Source organism: Desmodus rotundus, chromosome 9 (genome assembly GCF_022682495.2).
Source record: "Desmodus rotundus isolate HL8 chromosome 9, HLdesRot8A.1, whole genome shotgun sequence".
Taxonomy (NCBI): Eukaryota; Metazoa; Chordata; class Mammalia; order Chiroptera; family Phyllostomidae; genus Desmodus; species Desmodus rotundus.
Window position 1 is genome coordinate 45,480,816 of NC_071395.1, and position 19,698 is coordinate 45,500,513.

At 48.8% G+C, this 19,698-nt stretch overlaps 1 protein-coding gene across 2 annotated transcripts in view; it reads left to right on the forward strand.

The window, feature by feature from the left end:
- Positions 1-19,698, forward strand: part of CACNA1A (calcium voltage-gated channel subunit alpha1 A) — a 201,253-nt gene that overhangs the window by 96,060 nt on the left and 85,495 nt on the right. For both annotated transcript variants that reach the window (XM_053911664.2, XM_053911665.2), the window contains exons 7-11: positions 10,845-10,948; positions 12,002-12,117; positions 13,430-13,486; positions 13,592-13,594; positions 14,505-14,594. In XM_053911664.2, coding sequence (XP_053767639.1) covers positions 10,845-10,948; positions 12,002-12,117; positions 13,430-13,486; positions 13,592-13,594; positions 14,505-14,594 — 370 coding nt within the window. The remainder of the gene's footprint in view (positions 1-10,844; positions 10,949-12,001; positions 12,118-13,429; positions 13,487-13,591; positions 13,595-14,504; positions 14,595-19,698) is intronic.

The window sequence follows — 19,698 nt, forward strand, 5'->3', positions numbered from 1 at the left end:
CACGTGGTGGGAAACCAAAGTTTGTGTGACTCCCTTTATTGCCACATCCACTTTATCGAGGTGGTCTGGAACCCGACTGCAGTGTCTCCAAGGTCTGCCTGTACACAAAGGTGTGAGTCACAACCTAGCATGGATAAGAGTAGCATCCTTGGACCTGTGCAAGGGGGCTCTGCCCTGGGACGCGCTGGCCCTCCTCCAGCCATGTCCCTCCCCTTGGCGTGAGCTGTCTACAGGGCAGGACGATGTGCCTGACAAGTGCCACCATCACCCCCATACTTTCTAGGTCGCCGTCCGAGTTACCCCGGATTCTGGAATTCTCTGTCCACACCCAAATCCCATGGACTTGCATTAGATTTGTCCATCTGCTCTCCACTGGACCACTCGTTTGTACCCTCCAGGGGCCAAGGGCGTCCTAAGGGTGGCTGTTGGCACAATGGGTCTGGAGCTTGGACATGCAGGCGGGACGTTTCACTCCCAGGCAGGACAGAACTGGGGGTGGGAAGAAAAGGTGGCAGGCCGTGGTCATGGGGCAGGGCTGGCTCCCCCCACATCTAGTCCAGATGTTTAGATTCTGATTTTTACCCTGACCTTTCTAGTGCTTGTGAAGGCATGTTTGTAAAGGACAAGCATCCAGCATATTTTATTTAGTGGATTTTAAATATTTACACACAGTATGTGGGCTTCTTGTCATTACACTTGTCCTAGGTCTTGAAAATGTTACGAACATGTCTGCAAAGATGTGCACTCCTACCTGCACCCCCTTCCACCCTGTTTCCTACCGCCCATCCTGGGGCTGCCCCCACAAATACCGAATTGCTGGATAAGGTTCTGCGAGGGCTCAGCCCACTGGGGGAGTAATGCCAGGCTTCCTCCTGCATGCAGAGAGGCCGAGCTCTCCTCCCAGTCACGGCGTGTGTTCCTTATGGAATTTCCCCCCTTGGGAGTGGAGGGAACCTATCCTTTTGATCAGTGGCTCGTTTTAGAGTGGGGCCGAGTGCCACTTGGGAGTGGACAGTAAAAAGAGCTGCCGTGGGCAGTTGTGCATGTCACACACTGCACAGGGCACCACATTTCGGGAGTGCCTTTCATACCACCCACAGCATAGGTTTCTGCTGCTGTTATGATAACTTGCTGACAAATGTAAAGGATGTGGGGAAGGGACCAGTGTTCTAATTTCATAAAGCCCTTGTCCGAGCATAGCATCTCTAGGAGCAGAGAGCAGACCTGAGATGCCCAGGTTCTCTCTTGGGCTTCACCTACAGACAGCTTGGGCAAAAATTGGCCAAAGCGCCCTGACCAGTGTGGCTCAGTTGGTCAGGCATCGTCTGGCAAAGTAAAAGGTCTCCAGATCTATTCCTGGTCAGGGCAGAGGCCTGGGTTGTGAGTTCAGCCCCTGGTTGGGGCGCATATGAGAGGTGACGGATCAATGCCTCTCTCTCTCTCTCTCTCTCTTTCTCCCTTACCCTCTCTCTAAAAATAAATAAATAAAATCTTTTTAAAAATTGGTCAAAGCTTGCTGGGGGATTGTTGTAGGTTCTTGGCTTTTCCTTAGCAAGGCTGGTATGAGTGGGGGCTTCAGGAGGGGAGGGGCAATGAACCCTCCTGGGAGTGACACAGAACTGGGAGATGATTGGAGAACTCGGGAGAGCAGAGTGGGGCTGGGGGACAGAGGCTGAGAAAACTAAACGTGAAAACTATCACGGACTGGGTTTGGTGTCCAGAGAAAGGGTCCAGAGTTTCAGAGGAAGACCCTGGGGATGTGCTTAATGGTGGGAGAGGAAGTGTGAGCAAAACCATGAATTTTTAGAAGATTCTACACCATTATTTGAGGGGATGTTTGTCCTAGAAGCTTAGAGCTGAGCTGCCTCAGGGGAAGCAAGTTCAGAGGGAGTAGTTAAGAGCACAGAGTCAGACACCAAGCTGCCTGGGTTCCCACCCCAACGTCACCACTTTTTTGCTGTGCAACCTTGGGCAAGCCTCTTGGCCTCTCTGTGCCTCCCTTTCCACTTTGCAGAATGACCAGAAGCACAGTCCTACCTCACAGGGCAAAAGGGCTGAATGAGATGGATACATGTGAGGCATTTACAGTAGTATCTGGTACTAGGCAGCTATGGGTAAGCCAAATTCTCCGCCCCCAAAGGTGCTCCTGTTAGAAATGTGTGTGGACTTTTCATCATAGAAACTCCATTAGCATCTGAGGACGCGGTGTGAGCTACGAGGTCCCTCTTCCCTTCCCACCCTCGCCCTGCTGGTGGCCACCTCTAACTCCGAGGAGCCATTCAGAAGTTTCCACACACTTGCATCCTCATGTCCCACTGTCGTCCTTTGGGTAGAAGCCCGAGCAGTGATTTCAGCCTGATGTAAGCCTAGAGCAGCAATAAAATACCACAAATTCTGGGGTTTAAAACAACAAACATTTATTGTCTCACAGTCTGGAGGCCAGAGTGGGTACCAAGGTGTGAGCAGGGCCGTGCTCCCTCTACAGGCTCGAGGGGAGGATCCTTCCGGACTCTTCCAGCTTCCGGTGGCTGCCGACAATGGCTTGGACGATTCTCTGCCCTCCACTCCAGCACCACATCTTCACATGGCCGTCTTCTTATAAGGACACTGGTCACGTTGGAGTAGGGCCCACTGTGCTCCAATATGACTTCATTTTAAGTAATTACATCTGCATTGATCTTATTTCCAAATAAGGTCACATGGTGAGGTCCTAGATGTTAGGACTTCCATACATGTTTAGGGAGGGAACACAGTCCAATTCATAACACCTCCCAAATAAACCTCTTGTGCTTGAACCTTTGTCTGGGGCTTCCCAAATTAAGACAACTCCCCCACCCAACACAACCCCTGGGGCCTCTCGTTGCCAAGGGCAGGGGCTCAATTGGCCATCTTTGAGTTTCTGTTGGCAAGGGCAGAGCTGTTGCTTTCCTGGACTCACCTGGGCCCTGCCCTTGTGCTCTGCCATCTGCCAGCCCTTCCCAGGCCTGTGCTAGGTCACCCCTTGCTCCGTCCAGCCACAGGCAGGCCCAGCATCTGGAATCCACTTGTGCAGAGCCGATGGCCGTGGACGTAGCATTGCCAGCCGCTGGCAGGGAGACCCGTGGGGAGTGTCTAGACACACCTGTCCCTAGTGTCTTAGAATCCACAGGCTCAGATGCCAAATGGGCACTGCTTGCCTGAGTGGGCAGGGCCTTACAATCCCAACATCTCATTTCTTTTCTCAGCATCATTGAAATCCATCTGTGTGTTCTATAATTATTTGTTGAGCACCTATGTCCTGGAAAACAGGTGATTGGGGACATTGCAATGAAGATGGTGGACAAAAAATTCCACCTGATAGGGAAGATAGGCGTGAACAATAAACATGATAAACAACAAACTACTCAGGAAGTGGGAGATGATAAGCAAATGCATATCATGGGACATGGTGACATACCTTTGGGGACAAAAGCAGCACAAGAGGACAAGTGATGCAGAGATGGGGGCTAGTCTAAGCCAGGAAATCAGGGAAGGCTCCTTGGAAGAGGTGGCATTTCACAGAGAAGGAGGGAGCCAGGCAGGTGTTGGGAAAGGGCATTCTTGGCAGAGGGAACAGCAGCAGCTCACCTACACAGCATATTCAGACCCTTTCCAGGTTTTCCCATTTTTTATTTGTCTCTTCTTTCCCACTTGGCTTCCTAATTAAAGTGCATTTTGGAAAACACCTAACCCAACTAATCAACACTGCAGTCGAAAATTTACATCGGGATGTGCACCCCAGCGTTATTTGTAAACAGAGAACACAACTGGAAGCAACTAGTTACCGTATGGTCTCTCCGTAAGATGAAATAGCATGTCGTCATTAAAAGTCAACCGTCGGGAGAGTATTTGAGGATGTGGGGAAATGCTCACCATATAATGATAAATGAGAGGAATTGATTTTAGTCCTCACCTGAGGATATGTTTACTGATTTCAGAGAGAGGAGAGGGAGAGAGAAACATTGATTGGTTGTCTCTCATTCCCACCCCAACCAGGGATTGAACCCACAACCTAGGTGTGTGCCCTGACCAGGAATTAAACCTGCAACCTTTTGGTGTTCGGGACGATGCTCCCACCAATTGAGCCATCCAGCCAAGGCTCAAAATATTTTAAAAAATAGATTTGTGGAATAGTTTTAGAGTTTATAACACATTGCCAGCAGGACCTGGTGACAGGTCAGGTGACTCCTGTCATTTTATCAGTTGGTAAGCGTAGAAGAATTTGTGCGGTATCTGTGCACTGTGTGGTTTCTGTTGGTGATGAGCGTTACCCGTTCTGTGCAGACCGTGGCCATTTGGTGCCTCCCTTCATAATGGAAGAAAATGCCCATTTCCTGTGAAAGTGTGGGAAGTAAAGGATGGACTTTTTTCTATTCAAATTCACAGACTCCTTGAATTCTGTCCTCAGGAGCCCCAAGGATTCCCCCACCACCAGCAGCTGAGACTGAGGGAATCTCACGAGTGGCTTCTCTCGTTGGTGTGTCTAGAAAGCCCTCAGAGGAGGTGATAGTTTAGGGGACAGGTGGGGTCCTCACGATGGCAGTAGTGCCTTTACAACAGAGACGCCGGAGAACTGAGTGTGTCTCTGTCTGTCTCTCTCTTCCTCCTCCTCTTCTCTCTCCCGCCTCTCTGTGATTTTCTCTGTTCCTCTCACTCTCTTTCTCTCTCCCTGTCTCCGTTAATGTTAATTGAGAAGGCAACAAAACGGTGCTTAGTTGGTGATTATAAACATATGTCCCTTGACAGATGGTCACTAATGGTTGAAGCTGATCTTTGCCCTAAACCCTTTTTCATTCGTAGATGTTCTTTTTGGCCAGTATCAAAGCATCCGTTTGGGAGCACTGTAGATCACACATTCATTCAACAAACCTTTGTTGAATGTGTCCTGTGTGCAGGCACTCTTGGCCATCAAGGATATGCAGTGAACAGAGGTGACAAAAATCCCCATTTGGAGGGAGTGGACATTTTAGTGGGGAAAACAGACGATCAACAAGATAATTAAGGAATACGTATTTTTGTATATTCACTTTAATTTATATATGTAAAAGGCAGATAATGTCTTAACGATTTCTGGCTTTGTGGGCCATGTACTCCATGCACTCGGTGGCAGCCACTCCATCTTCTGCTGTAGCACAGCATCAGCCGGAGAGAGAGTGCAGTGCGTGGCCATGGCTGTGACGATAGAGCCATGATTTACAAAAACAGGCGGCTGTATGGTGCTGACTCCTGCGTTAGGAAGTGATTAAAGTTCAGGAGACAAATAAAACAGTGGAGGGGTTACAGATCATCAAGGTGAGAGGCTGCAGTTCTTCCTCTAAGACTGAAGGAGGCAAAAGGGAGCCATATGTGAGGGCAGAGAGACCCAGGCCGACCTCCAGTGCAAAGGCCCTGAGGCTGGAGTGAGCTTGGCATTTGTGAGACGCAGCAAGATAGCCCATGTGGCTGGAAGGGAGTAAGGGCTGGAGGGAACTGATGAGGCCAGGGGAGGTGACAGACATCTCATAGGCAGAGAGATACTATAACGTATTGTTCAAACTGGTACAATTTTGAGAGCAAACGGGGAAAGGAGGACTTGAAAAATATTCAGCAGGCATTGCATGATCTATAACACGTATAAACTGAGACTCACGGCCTTCCTCGTGGCCACTGTGGGACTTTGTCTATTTCACTGTCAGATCTACCCCACTTTCATTTCATGTGCTGTGGAATTGGTTTTCTCCTGAGCTGAGTATTTTTTTACATCCTCTGTATTTTTTCTGAATGAACCATGCTAAAAAAAAATCAGGGGAAAATAAACCATGAAACAGAAGGCACTTAAGGATTTTACTGGGACTCAGCCATTAATTTGTTTGACGGGTATTTATCGAGCGCTTGCGAAGCGCCAGGCGCCACACTAGGCTCCGGCAGTGCTGGAATGAATCAGTACCTCCCCTCTCCTTGAAGGCTCTCACGAGCCAATCATTATAAACGTAAAGGACTCTGTAAGTGCAGCCAAGGGGTGAAGTGGGAAAGAAGTCGGTTACAGGCCAGAATGACAGGTTTAGCCCCAGCCGTCCATCCACACCCTTGTGAACCAGGCAGATCACGCTGCCTCTCTCAGCCTCAGTTTCCCCATCCACTGGGTGTGGTGATCATAAGGATCAAGGGTGTTTTGTCAGCTCAAAAGGGTTCTACGGAAGCGACTGTGGGTGTCCCGCCTGCCTCTCCACTCCCAGGAAAACTGCCTGATCATCGGAACGTGGGAAAAGTACGTTTCCCTGTCATTAGTATTATTTAAACAATCCACCCACAGCGACCTCAGGATTATATGCATTCACCATGCAGCCAACACTTAGTGAACACGTACTGTGTGCTGAGTGTTGTTCTGGGCACTGGGCAGCTGGCATTTTAGGGAGCAAATAAGCCGTAAACAAGTAAATATGTAAATCAACAACCGATTCAAAGTGTGAAACATGCCAGAAAGAGAATGAGATGCCTGGTTGTGCTGAAGGTTGGGAGGGGGCTCGGCGGCACTGGAGGTCGAGAGAAGAGAAGGAATCAGCCAAGCCAAGATCTAGGGGAAACTGGGCTCCAAGCAGAGGCTCAGAGAACAGAAACAACTAGCTTGTTGTAATCTTGAACTTTACCTTTTTGGGTACCAGTTTCTTCATCAGATATACAGAAGATGTCCTTTTCCCTGCCTTATGAGATCCATATAAAGGTCATTGAGAAAGTGACATTTGAGAAATACCCGAAGGAGATGAAGGAGCAAACTAGGGAGATACCTGGGTGTATCAGTCAGGAAAGCTAGGTTATGTTGCAGTAACAAACATCCTCAGAGTCTAATTTTAACAGCAAATGTCTTTTCCTGCTCGCGATACCCGCCCAGCATAGGTTGGAAGTGGTAGAGAAGGGGCTCTGCTCAACTTAGTCCCTTGGGACCCAGCTAATGGAGCAGCCACCACATAGAACTTTGCCACCTGCTGTCCTAAAATGAAAGAGAGCCCTGGAAGGTCTCACACTGATGGTTCGGTATTCTGGTCCAAAAGTGGCGCAGGTATTTCCACTCACTCCTCGTTGGCCAGCATTTATCACGTGGCCCTCATCCAACCACAATGACACTGGGAAGGGCCACCCAGACACATCACCAGAAACCTGTAGTGACCGCACTAAGGGGGGCAGCGTTCCAGCCAGTGGAATTCTTTGAAGCTTTCGGAAGAAAGACAAGGCGGCCTTGAGAGCACACCCTTCCCAGTATTATTAACTTCAACAAGTGAGCAAGTTTCCCAGCCCCTTCCTCCTGCCTACACCCAGACTCACGTACACCCCACCCTGAGCCCCCAAACCGATGAGACACAGCGGGGAGGCTGTGTCCCCACGTTCTTCCTCTGCTACCCCAAAAGGGCTGTGGCAACTTCAGTCTTCCCATTTTGGAAATACATACCCCATTCTGTTGCTGAGCAAACCCCAGGGAAAGCCCACCTCCTACTTCAAAAACAACAAAAAAAATTTACTGAAGTAAAATGAACATACAGACGTAGAGGAAACCCCACAGATCCTAAGTGAGGAGCTTGATGGATCAGAATGATGCCTCCACAAGCCAAATGATTGCCGGCAAACCCCCCGATGCCGGGGACAGGCCTGCCAGATTCTCCCTCACAGACCCCAGGAGGAACCGCCCCTGCCGACACCTTGAGCTTGGACTTCTGGCCTCCAGACTGTGAGGCAGTAAATTTCTATCATCTGAGCCACCAGTTTGTGGGGCTTTGTCAGCAGCCACAGGACACTCTCACAATGTGTCACCCTGCCATCGCAGCACGTGCGGGCTCCAGGTCCTCCACAGACTCACCCGCATCCGAGGGCCCAGGACACTGGTTAGCACTGCTCCCTAATGACTGGTCAGATGTGCTTTCAAAGGAAGATCTTACTCAAAAGGGAAGAAATGTAAACAATAATACAAACAGAGCCACTTTAAACCGGAGCCAAGAGCTGCCCTCCCAGAGGAACCATGCTGCATGTCTTGTGCCTCAGGCCTCTGGGATGTTAGCTCAGGCAAAGTGCCTGTGGGCCGGCCGACGCAACCTTGCCCCCAAAGAACTGTTTGCAGAGATGACAAGAAAGCAAATTATGACTACTGGACTGAGGTCTTCCAGGAAGCTTTACAACACCTCTTTTCCCACATCAGACAGAATGTATGCTCTCTCTCCCCGCACTTTGCCCTCTTTCAGCAGGAAATAAGTAGAGGTCATCACCATGTTCCCAAAATTAGAGGAATGTAACTATACCACATAGCAAACCAATTAAGACTTCTGTCCCTCACCTTCGCCAGGCTGCTCAGTTGGTTGAAGCATCGTCCAGTACACCAAAAGGTTGCAGGTTCAATCCCCAGTCAGGGCGCATACGGGAGGCAACCAACTAATGTTTCTTTCTCTGTCTCTCTCTCTCTTTCTCTCTCTCTTTTTATCTCCCCCTAAGATCAGTAAACATATTTTTTAACATATTTTTTTAAAGCAAAAGGAAAGCTGTGACCAACTGCTGACACCCAGGAGTCTGATACGTGAAGGCCTTATTTCTGACTAAGGAAACAGCCTTCTCTCAGTTCCCTGGAACCCCCCCCTCCCCTACCCCCTAGCTGCAAAAAAACTGCCTACTTTTGTTTTTGGGGGGATGAATTTGAGAGATCTTGCTCTCCTGTCCTCTCGCTTTGGCAGAATTGAGAAACCTTTCTCTATCACCAAGTACCACTGTCTCTGCGTTTTGGCCTCCTAGCACATCAGGTGCGTGAACCTGAATTTGGGGAGGTGATTCGGTAGCAGTCTGGCACTGTCGGTCTTTCTCTGTCTTCTTTTCTGAATTTACAGGAATCCAGCCTAGTTAGTTCCAGGGGAATGTAGTGCTGCCAGGCTGGCAGCAGTCTCCCCTGGCAGCTACCAGTGAGAGCACCCGGGTGCACCTCTGCATGCGCACAAACTCCCCAGTCCCGCAACCCCCCGAACGGAACCCCAGACAGGTTGGGGAGTGTCTGGGCATCCTATGGAAAGGTTGCCCCTTCTGTAATCTTGCTTCCTTTACACGGCAGCTCTTGAAAACAGGATTCCACGTGTAAAATGCCTAGTGACACTTCCACAGAAAGACATTTACTCCAGGAAAGAGAGGGGACAGTCACTTTCTCCCTGTGGAAAGTGCTTCCCTGGTGCATCAGTGCTCTCACCTCCAACCCTGGCAGCACGTCAGAATACTTAAGAAGATGAGAGAGAGAGAGAGAGAGAGAGAGAGAGAGAGAGAGATGCAGGATAGCCCCACACTGGAAACAACCAACGCCCCTCGTCCCTCGTGAGGAGGGCGGCCCCACAGGTTGCAGCACATCCTGCAGTGCAGTGGGGACGAGCTTGAGTGAATTTCAGAAGCATTTTGCTGAGTGAAGGAAGCCAGCGCCTGGCTATGTGCAGTCTGAGTCCATTCACACGAAACTCCAGAGGCAGAAAACTGACCTCTACAGACAGAAGCAGGTTAGTCGGTGTGCGGGTCTGGAGGCAGAGGTGGACTGTGACACGCACCAGGCGTGTTTTGAGGTGATGGAACTATGGTTCCGCGTTGGAAACATTCGGCAGAACACACGGAAATGCACACCCTTGAAATGGGTGCATTTTACTGTATGTAAATTATACCTCAATAAAGTTGATTCTTAAAAAATACAGATGTCCGGGATCCACCAGAGACCAATCATCAAGTTCTCTGGGCCGGGGCCTGGCCATCTGCATTACTTGGAAGTTCTCCACGTGGTAATTATTTGCAGCCAGAGATGCGAACCACTTAGCCTTTCTCACGTTAGCCTTTCTGCTGGGCAACAGCAGCACTGAATACACTTCTGAAGGTGAGCTTTCAAAGCCATGGGTGGGAGCCGCACATTCTGCAGACGCCCCAGAGCTGCTGACCCCACAGAAGGCCACCGCTCTTCTGGCTGCTGAGGCTGAGGCTTCCCCAGCACAGAGGTTAGGTCCACGGGCTCTGGGGCCCAGATGCCCAGATCCCTGTCCACTGTCTAGCTCTTTGACCTTGGGCTGGCAATTTTGTCTTTCCGGGCCTCAGTTTCCTCAGTTGTAAAATGAGTGTGATGATAACATAGGGGTATGATGAGGATTAAATGAACAAATATAAACAGTGTGCTTAGGAAACTCCCTAATACGTAGCAAGTACTCCATAAGTGCTGGGTCTCTGTCTGTCTGTCTGTCTGTCTGTCTCTCTCCTTGATCTTCCCCCCCTCCTCTAACTTCCTTCTTGCTACAGTGTTCTGTCCTCCATATCAGAGAAGAATGCTCTGTTTGTGGACTTCTCCCCCCTTGAAATTTGATCTGTGCACTCTCAGAATTTTGTGGTTGACAGTGAGGAAGCAGAAGATAGAGGAGGAAAAGGCTCACAGCCCTGCCACCTGCCTTGGTGGTCTCAGCCAGCCGTCAGTGCCAGCCACCATGCCCCTGCTTTAAGAGGAGAGTGACTGTGTCTAAAAGGAAGGAGCCAGGGGCTCGTCTGTTCATTTGGTTTGATGGGCTTTGGTTTTTCACTCTCCTTCTGGAGTCTCCTGCGTGTCCTGCTGGTTTCCAGGTCCTCCGAGGGCTACACAGTTAGGAGGGGCCTTTGTCCTTCCGGTGGTACCCCTGGGTTTCCCCCACTGCTCCGTCCTGTGCGCCATTTACCTCTCTGGGCTGCCAGAGCTCCAAGGCTCCACAGATTAAAGACATTTGGGAAGTGGATCCCTGGGAGCACCAGGACTCCCCCTGCCCCCACCTGTCTGGTCAGACCTGAGGCCCACTCAGTGTTCACCTGCCTTCCCTCATTCCCTCCCACAGAGCAACGATGCCTCAGGGAACACTTGGAACTGGTTGTACTTCATCCCCCTCATCATCATCGGCTCCTTTTTTATGCTGAACCTTGTGCTGGGTGTGCTGTCAGGGTAAGTCTTTGCTACTCTCCCACCCCTCTCCCCCTTGTCATCTTCCCAGGAAGAGACCATCAGAGCTTTGCTTCATTCTCCAGGCATTGAACAGGCTTCTTCCCTTGCCTTGGGTTAGCCAGGCAGTTATGAGCAAGCCACGTGTAGGTGTGTAGGTTGGCGCTGCTGGGGGCACCCAGTAAAGGGACTCATAGGGGCTGAAATCCAGCCCAGACTTGACTCACCAGTTTGTCCCTGGCATTGAGCTACCTCTTCCCAGGGGAAGGGGGGCTGCTTTCCAGTGCAGGCCTCTCGTTCAGAAGGTTTTCCCAAATTCAGACCCATAACCCACCGATAAGAGAATTCTATAGAGCTTTACTTTCTGCAGTTTATGCTTAAAAAACCGATAGGTTGGGTTTCCAAATATATAATTATAGCTTACAGTCAGACATGCATTTTCATGATACATATAGTTCCCTATCCCCAGGATTTTTTGGCTTAATCATAAATGAGTTTGATTTTTCTTACCAACAAGAAGTCTGGGGACCGGTATGGAGGCTCCGTTGTGCCATTAGGGACCCCAGTTCCTTCTAGTTTTCTACTCTGACATCCTTACCAGAGACTCTAATTTTATGGCTGCCTCATGGTCTCAAGGTGGCTGCCTCACACTCCCAAGATGGTCATTCCACCTTCCAAACAGGAAGAGGAAGGAGGAAACCAGGAAGGGGTGGGATGTGTGAGGCTGCTGCTGAAACCGTCAGCTCATGGTCATTGACCTAACTGAAAACAGCTGAAAATGTGTAGCCTGGAGTGCAGAGAATGAGCATGGAGCGTGCAGCCCGCAGTGCTTGACGTGGCATGGCTAATGGTTTTGCAGTTGATGGGAAATGTGGGAAGCTGGCAGAGATACCCACTCCTAGAATATTCCGATTTCCTCCTAGAAGACCGATTCCACTTGTTGAAATCCTCTGCCCTCCAGAAATTTCTGAACTTCCAAATACACACACACACAGACTCCCTAAAATTTCTAAAATAGCCAACCCTGGCTTTTTTGTGCTTTTTGTGCTCCCACAGGGAGTTTGCCAAAGAAAGGGAGCGGGTGGAAAACCGGCGGGCTTTTCTGAAGCTGAGGCGGCAGCAGCAGATTGAACGAGAGCTCAATGGGTACATGGAGTGGATCTCAAAAGCAGGTGAGGCCCTTTCACCCAGGGCCCAGGAACCGGCATTCCAGGCCATGGCGCACAAAGAGAGAATCATGTGTGCAGTTTGGAAATGGATGAGGGAAGCATAATGATAGGAAGAGAAAGAGGGCCACACTGGCAGTCCCAATTTTTAGCAACAAGAATCCAGAACATAATAACAAAGCTTCTGCGAGAAAGCCAGGATAGGACATTGCATAGTGGTTACAAGCTCTAAAACCAGACTGTGGTTTACATCCCAGTGCGGCCACCTCCTAGCAATGCACCTCACCTCCCTGTGCCTCCGTTTCCTCAGCTGCTACAGATAATGACAGTGCCTACCTCACGGGGCTGTTTGGAAACTCAACGAGATCATCCAAGCTGAGTCGCATAGGAAGAGCAGTGCCTGACACACAGCGAGTCCTTTAGTTCAGCCATTCAGAAAACACTACGTGGCACGCAGCGTGTGCCGGCCACTGTTCCAGGCACTGAGGATACTGCAGTGAACAGAACACCAGATCCCTGCGCACGGGGCTCCCATATCCTAGTGAGCGAGGCAGAAAAGAAAGACACAGAATGTTGGGTGCTGCTGAATGCTAAGATCAAAAATAAAACAGGGCAGCCCTCACCAGTGAGGCTCAGTTAGTTGGACATCATCCCGCAAAGTGAAAGGTTGCCGGTTTGATTCCCAGCACATGCCTGGGTTGCGGGTTCAGTCCCTGGCTGGGGCGCACATGCTTCTCTCCCTGTCTTTCTTCCTCCCTTCCCTCTCTCTCAAAAATAAATAAGTAAATATTTTTTAAACAATAAAGCAGAGTAGGAGGCAGGAAAACTGTCAGAGGAGGCAGGGTGATCAGAGAGGGTCTCTGTGAGGTGGTGACATCTGAGCAGAGACCCGAAGGACATGAAGAAGGAAGCATGTGGATGTCTAGAGGAGGGATGTTCCAGGCAGAGGGAACAGCACGTGCAAAGGCCCTGAGCTAGGAGCAGAGTTGAGTCATAGCAAGGAAGCCAGAGTGGCTGGAGCCAAGGGAAGGGGAGAGTGGGAGGAGGGGAAGACAGGGAGGTGGCAGGGGCTGGATCAGGCACAGCCTTACAAGCTACGGTGAGGGTGTTGGTTCTTATTTTGAGAGAGGTGGGGATAATTTGGCTATTGCTACCTTTGCTAACATGAGTCGAAATAACTGAGCGATTGAGCTGCTGCCATGAGCAAGGGGAGAGAGGAGGTGGCCAGGAAGGCCCTCCCGCTTTGTGGTCCAAGGGAACCCATCCCCGGGAGAGTCCTCCAGACACTGGAGCTTAACTCTGTGCTCTTCCTCCTCAGAAGAGGTGATCCTCGCGGAGGATGAAACCGACGGGGAGCAGAGGCATCCCTTTGATGGTAACTGCTCTGAGCGTGGCTCGGGGTGGGTCCCAGGGGAGATGGGGGGACAGGCCTCTTGGTCCTAAGGGGTGTTCAGGGGATGGATGGATGTTCAGAGTCCAGGTGGTGCCAAGAACAAACGTGAGACTGGGTCAGGGCCAGAAAGACGCGAGGAATGGCAGCGGTCTGCTTCCTTGAAGGGTTTCAGGTCCTCGGCAGAGTGTGCACCTTCCGGCCTGCCCTTTCTGCCTGAACCACGCGCCCCACTGCTGCTTGTGCCTTCTTTTTTCTCATCTGCAAAATGGGCATGACTGTAATAACACCTACTTCACTGGGTTGTTTATGAGAGTTACATTAATTCTTCCAAATAGAGTGCCTGGAACAATGCCCAGCTCAGGGTCAGCACCCTTTGTGTTTGCTACATTTAAGAAAGTTAATAGTAATAATTTCACCAAGCATCCAGCTTACTGTTAAGGGTAGTTGTCTGACGTGTGAGAAATTTGGCTAGATGGAACACGTTCTGATTGAAAATACCAGGAGTAAGGACTGGGACTCCATCCCCAGGGAGGGGGCAGGGTGGCATGGTGTGTCTAAGTCATTTTGTGGGAAATGGATGCTTCAACTCATTGTGCCCTGGAGAGCTCCTGGGGGAGTAGAGACCCACTGAGGGAGGGCGCCCGCAGTCCCAGCCTGCCTGGTAGGTATGCTGAAGTCACGGGGTAGGCTGTCTTCATAGGGGTCACTGTAGGTCCAGTCCCAGGGCTCCCAGACGGGACATGGTGATGAGAACCCAGACTTGATTCTCATCTTTTCCCCTTGAGCAAAGCCATGTGACCTCCCTGAGCCCCAATCTGCACATCAGTAAAGTGGGCAAACTGTTACTTCCCACCAAACTGGATTGCCATGAGGGTTAAATCCAATGACACCTAGAAAGTCCCTGGCAGAGCACCTAGCACTGGGGACACACTTGGTCGATATCGTTGCTGTGGCAAAAAGGGTCACGTCTTTTTCTCTTGCCATGTTTCCATTGTTGGAGCTCTGCGGAGAGCCACCATAAAGAAGAGCAAGACAGACCTGCTCAACCCCGAGGAGGCTGAGGATCAGCTGGCCGATATCGCCTCTGTGGGTGAGTCCCTCCCGCTTATCGCTGATCGCCCTAGAGGCGGAAGCTGAAGTCTTCGCACCAGGTTGCCTGTCCCGGGCCCACGGCCGATGACGGAGTAACAACAGTGCCTGTCTTCCAGTGTCTTTGGGACGTTAGACTGAATGGTCCACAGTAAGCATTTAGAACAGCGCCTGGCAAAAAATAAGCTGCCAGTAATGTTGCCTGACATTATTCATTCATAATAATATATTCATGATAATATTATACATTCATCACTCATGATAATATTATTATTCATTAGGACTCATTAAAGGGCTGCTCTTATTAGGTGCCCAGTTGTGCACAAGACAGAGACCATATCCCCCCCCACGTGGAGCTTGCCATTCAATGCAAGAAAGAGATATTAAACAGATAATTAAACAACTAAACCTGTTGCGATAATGGCACTACAGAGGAGACACTCAGCTTGGCCTGCCTGGGGAGTAGGTGTGGTCAGGGAAGCCTTCCTGGAGGAGGTGACGTCAAAGCAGAGAACTGAAGGCTGGATAGGAATTCACCATGACAATGCCAGCAGAGAAAAGCATGTGAAAGGCTGTGCTCAGACCATTGTCATTGGTTATCACATAGGGCAGAGTTTGAAGTGGGAGGGGACTCTTACCCTTGTCCTGCCAACTCTTCTTGATTGAGACTGTGTTGCTTTTGACCTCCAAGGAGAATATCTTATTTTTTGAAATAGGTTTTTAAAATTCCAAGGATAAACGAGGTGGTGGGAGAGCATCAGAGCAGAGGAGATACCACACGACTCAGAAGGAAGAAAGCATTTGGGCTGATGGGGCACTGTGTGTCTGGAGCAGAGAGGAAGAAAGGGTGGGAGAGGGGGAGGGAAGAAGGAAAGGAGGGAGAGAATTCAATACATACACCTTTCCAATCCACTGGCCCCAACTATTTTATACTTTGCTTGTTTCACTCAACCCTAGTTTGTTCCCTTACTGTTGAGTGCCGCACTTCGTAAGGGTGACTACGCTGGAGTTGCTTCGCTGTGGCTCCGTTACGTGGTGTAGGAGCTATTTCCAGTGTTTGTTCGTACAAGGAGCACTGCCGTGAACATTTATGTACAATTACTGCCCCCCCCTTGGGCGTGTTTCCTTGGGGATAATTATAGGATCAAAGATATTAACAGCTTTTCAACTCATTACTCACAGAGCCCTTCTGAGTTTCAAAAACACTGAACCCATTTATAAACCTGCCAAGAACCCATCCATTCATGGATTCCCCTTCAACCATTGCATGCTACCCATTTCATTTCCTTTCCCAGTGAAATTGGTTCATAATGATACCTTAAAGCTTGTTTCCATTTGCATTTTTAATCTCTAGCCAAAACACTCTTTCTTTTAATGATGAACTCGCTCTGTTCCCACTTGTGGCTACATCTGTCTCCCTCCCTCCAGCAAGTTCAGGGGCTGCAGCGCCCCGTGAGTGCTCAGTGCCCTTGGTCGGTCCTGCCTGGACTGCGTTTTCCCAACAAGGCTGCCTCTGCCTTGTCATCTGTTTTGTTGTATTTTGATAGGTAACCTTTTTTGTTCATATCACATTTATTAAATGCCAGGCACTGAAAAACAACTGAAGATCCCAAGTCAGGATCTTCTCTGTGAGTAAGACTAGATACTTGATTTTAATTAATAGGGAGATGTTATTTTTCATCAGTCATTTGAAAGAAGATGAAAAATGGTACTTACCTGGTGTCAGTGAGGATGTAAGGAAGTGGACATTGTCATATACCACTGGCACGAGTGCCATTTGCCGTGTATGATTTGGCATTGTTTAAATAATTTGGAATTATATAATTCTACGTATTTATGTTCTTTGACGTAGCATTTCCACTTCAAAGCATTTCTTCATGGGTGCAAAAGATCTGTGTATCGCTCTGCTCAGCAGCATGGTTTCTGGTATCCAAAAAAATAAAAACCAGAAACAACACATGTGCTCAAGAATGGGAAGATAGTTAAAGAAATTACACACAGAGGAATACTATGCAGCCAGGAAAAAGAACGAGGTTGCTACTGGCTTGGAAAGATGATTGAACTATAGTTTTCATTGGAAAAAGCAAGTTGCACAACATAATGTAAAATGCATGATCCCATTTTAAAGACAATATTGAGGAGTGTGCTGTTATAAGACATGCCTAAAGTGGTAGAGAATTTTTATAAGAGTTTATTTGAGCCAAACTGATGACATTGTTGGGAAGCAAGATCTCAAGTGCTTTGAAGAATGGCAGTTTTCAGCTTCTTTCATGCATTTGAGATTAAGGAGGAAAAGTCAGAAGAACATACGAAGGTGAGAGAAAGCAAGACGGGGATTAGATTACAGGGTAGTTAGCAAGATTGTGTGCTCCTCTGAGGGTGGTCATGCCTCCAAGGGGTCTGAGAAACATGTATTTCAAAGGTCTGTTAACCTAGATGCAAGAAACAATGGGTGCATGGGGCTTGCTTAAGGCAGAGCTGAACCTTTTACTAAAGCTGTGTGCCTGGGGTGTGACTGCCCTCCACGATCTGCCCAGGTAGGAATTCATGATCGGATCACCCTGTGAGGTTGCCTTTGGTTAGATTTATTACTGTGCCCTTTTCTTGTCCACGAGTACAAGGGGTACTTAAAAGATTTGCAAATTGGAGAATTGGAAGGGATTTTCTTGTTTTAGGTTATATTTTTCTGGAATGTGCAAATTAGTGGCATGCGTTACTTTTGAAATCAGAAAAGTAATTACGTAAGTTTAAAGTTACTTAAAAGCAGTGGAGACTAATTATAAGGAATCTCTTGACTGTTCAGGGCAGGGAAGAATTTGTCTGGCGGAAAAGTGGAAGGAGGCATTTCTAAACTGGGCTTTACATGGAATGGGGAGAGTATGTTAGTTCTCGAAGGGCCACCATAATAAAACACCACAGACTGGGTGGTTTAAACAACAGACAGTTATTTTCTTACAGTTCTGGAGGCGGGAGGATTAAGACCAAGGCATTGGCAGGGTTGGTTTCTTCTGAAGCCCCTCTCCTTGGCTTCAAAACGGTCATCTTCTCCCTTCACATCATCGTCCCTCTGTGTGATCACTTGTCTGTCCTAATCTCTTCTTGTTATCAGGACACCAGTTGCACTGCCTGGGTAACTCAGTTGGTTAGAGCATCATCTGGATACACCAGGTTCGCAGATTTGCTCCCCAGTCAGGGCACGTACAAGAATCAACCAGTGAATGCATAAATAAGTGGAGCAACAAATCAATGTTTCTCTCTCTAAAAATCAATTTTTTAATGTTAAAAAAGCACATTAGTCATACTGGCTGAACACCCAACCTAATGACCTCATTTTAATTTAATTACCCCTTTCAAGGCCTTGTCTCCAAATACGTCACATTCTGAAGTCCTGGGGGTTAGGACTTTAACCCGGGGACTTGGTGGGACACAGTTCAGTCCATAACAGGGGTGTGATCCAGGAAGCCGTGAGAGATATTCGCAGAGAGTTTGTCGGTGGGAGGCCCTGCCCTTGAACTTGTGGCTGACATAAGAAAGCTTGCTGCTTGCAGAACCCGGGTTTCAAACTGACATTCGTAAACATGTGGTAAGAGCACAACGAGAAACTGAAGTATGAAGCTGTCAGACCGCATGAGGCCTGATGGGGTCTGAGGGCACCTGTTAGGAAAGCAGGTGGCTTTCAGCATTCTAAGCAGATCCAGAACACAGGCAATGACTTGGTCTCCGGGGACTGAGTCTGCTGCTGGCAAACCCACCAAAACCCAGTTCTGTGGCCTGGTAGCTCTGAGACACACAGGAAGGGGCCCCATTCCAGCCAGTGGTCTCCTAAACCACGTGGAAAGAGACCTCTGGAATTCTCTTTACTTTTACTTACTCCTGTGAAAAATAAAATAATAATAGTAACAATTCCAGTGAATTGTTAAATCAGTTGATAAACACATTGTAAAGCGGCCTCATTTATAGTTGATGAATTTGCAGAACTTGAGTCACTTAAAGGAAACGTCGAGCCATGACTGGAAGCTTCCACCACAACACTGTTTCTTTAGAAAAATCAGGTTTTAATGATACAAGTTCCACGTGGCCTGTTTGTTTCCTGGGGCCGCTGTCACGAAGTGCCACAAACTGGGTGGCTTAAAACAGCAGGAGTTCATTCTCTGACAGTGCTGGAGTCCGGAGGGCCAACCAGCACCACGGTGTTGGCGGGTCTGTGCAGCTCTGGAGGCTCCGGGGGAGAGTCTGCTCCACGCTTTTCTCTTAGCTCCTGCTGGAGTCAGCAGTTCTTGGCAATCTTTGGCTTGCACGTGCGCATGTCGTTCCAGTCCCTTCCTCTTTCGTCGTGTGGTCTTCTCCTGTGAGTCGCTGTGTCTCTTCTCCTCTTATAAGGGCCTGCTCATTGAAGTGAGGGCCCCTCCGATCGAGTCTGACCTCACCTCAGCTTGATGACGGCTGCCAAGAACCTATTTCCGTATAAGGTCGCAGTCCCAAGTCCTGGGGTGAGGACTTCCACACCTCTTGGAGGGACACAGTTCAACCCACAACTTGGGCAGCACCCATCTCAATTTACAGAGAATTTTACTTTGGCAATTCTATATTGCCAAAAATCCCCAGATTAAGCCTTGATGGTGTCATACTGCTGTCCTCACCACAGAACTTTCCAGACTGGTACTGGCCTCCTCTGGATCTCCACTCCTTGAATGTGACTTGAATTGAGATGAGTTCATATTAACATACTAGATTTGGAAAATTTGGTGCCCTCAAAAAAGTGTAAAATCTCTCTTTAATATATTTGTATATTGATTCCACATTGAAATGATAGTATTTTGGAAATACTGGGTTTCATAAAATACTTTATTAAAATTATTTTTAAAATCTAAGGATTGCCTACAATTACAATTCCAGACCACAGAGAAATAGTTGACACAAGAATGCAGAGAAAAACGGAGCGTGGGTCAAAGTGAATACGAAATGCAATCAATGCAGGTGACAGAGTGCAGCTAGTATGGGGGACGGCACATAGTAGGTGTTCAGTTAATATTCACTTCCCTCTCCCTTCACAGTGAACAGTAGGCCTGTCGGGGGCGGCAGATGTCTCGAGGCCTGGTGATCGG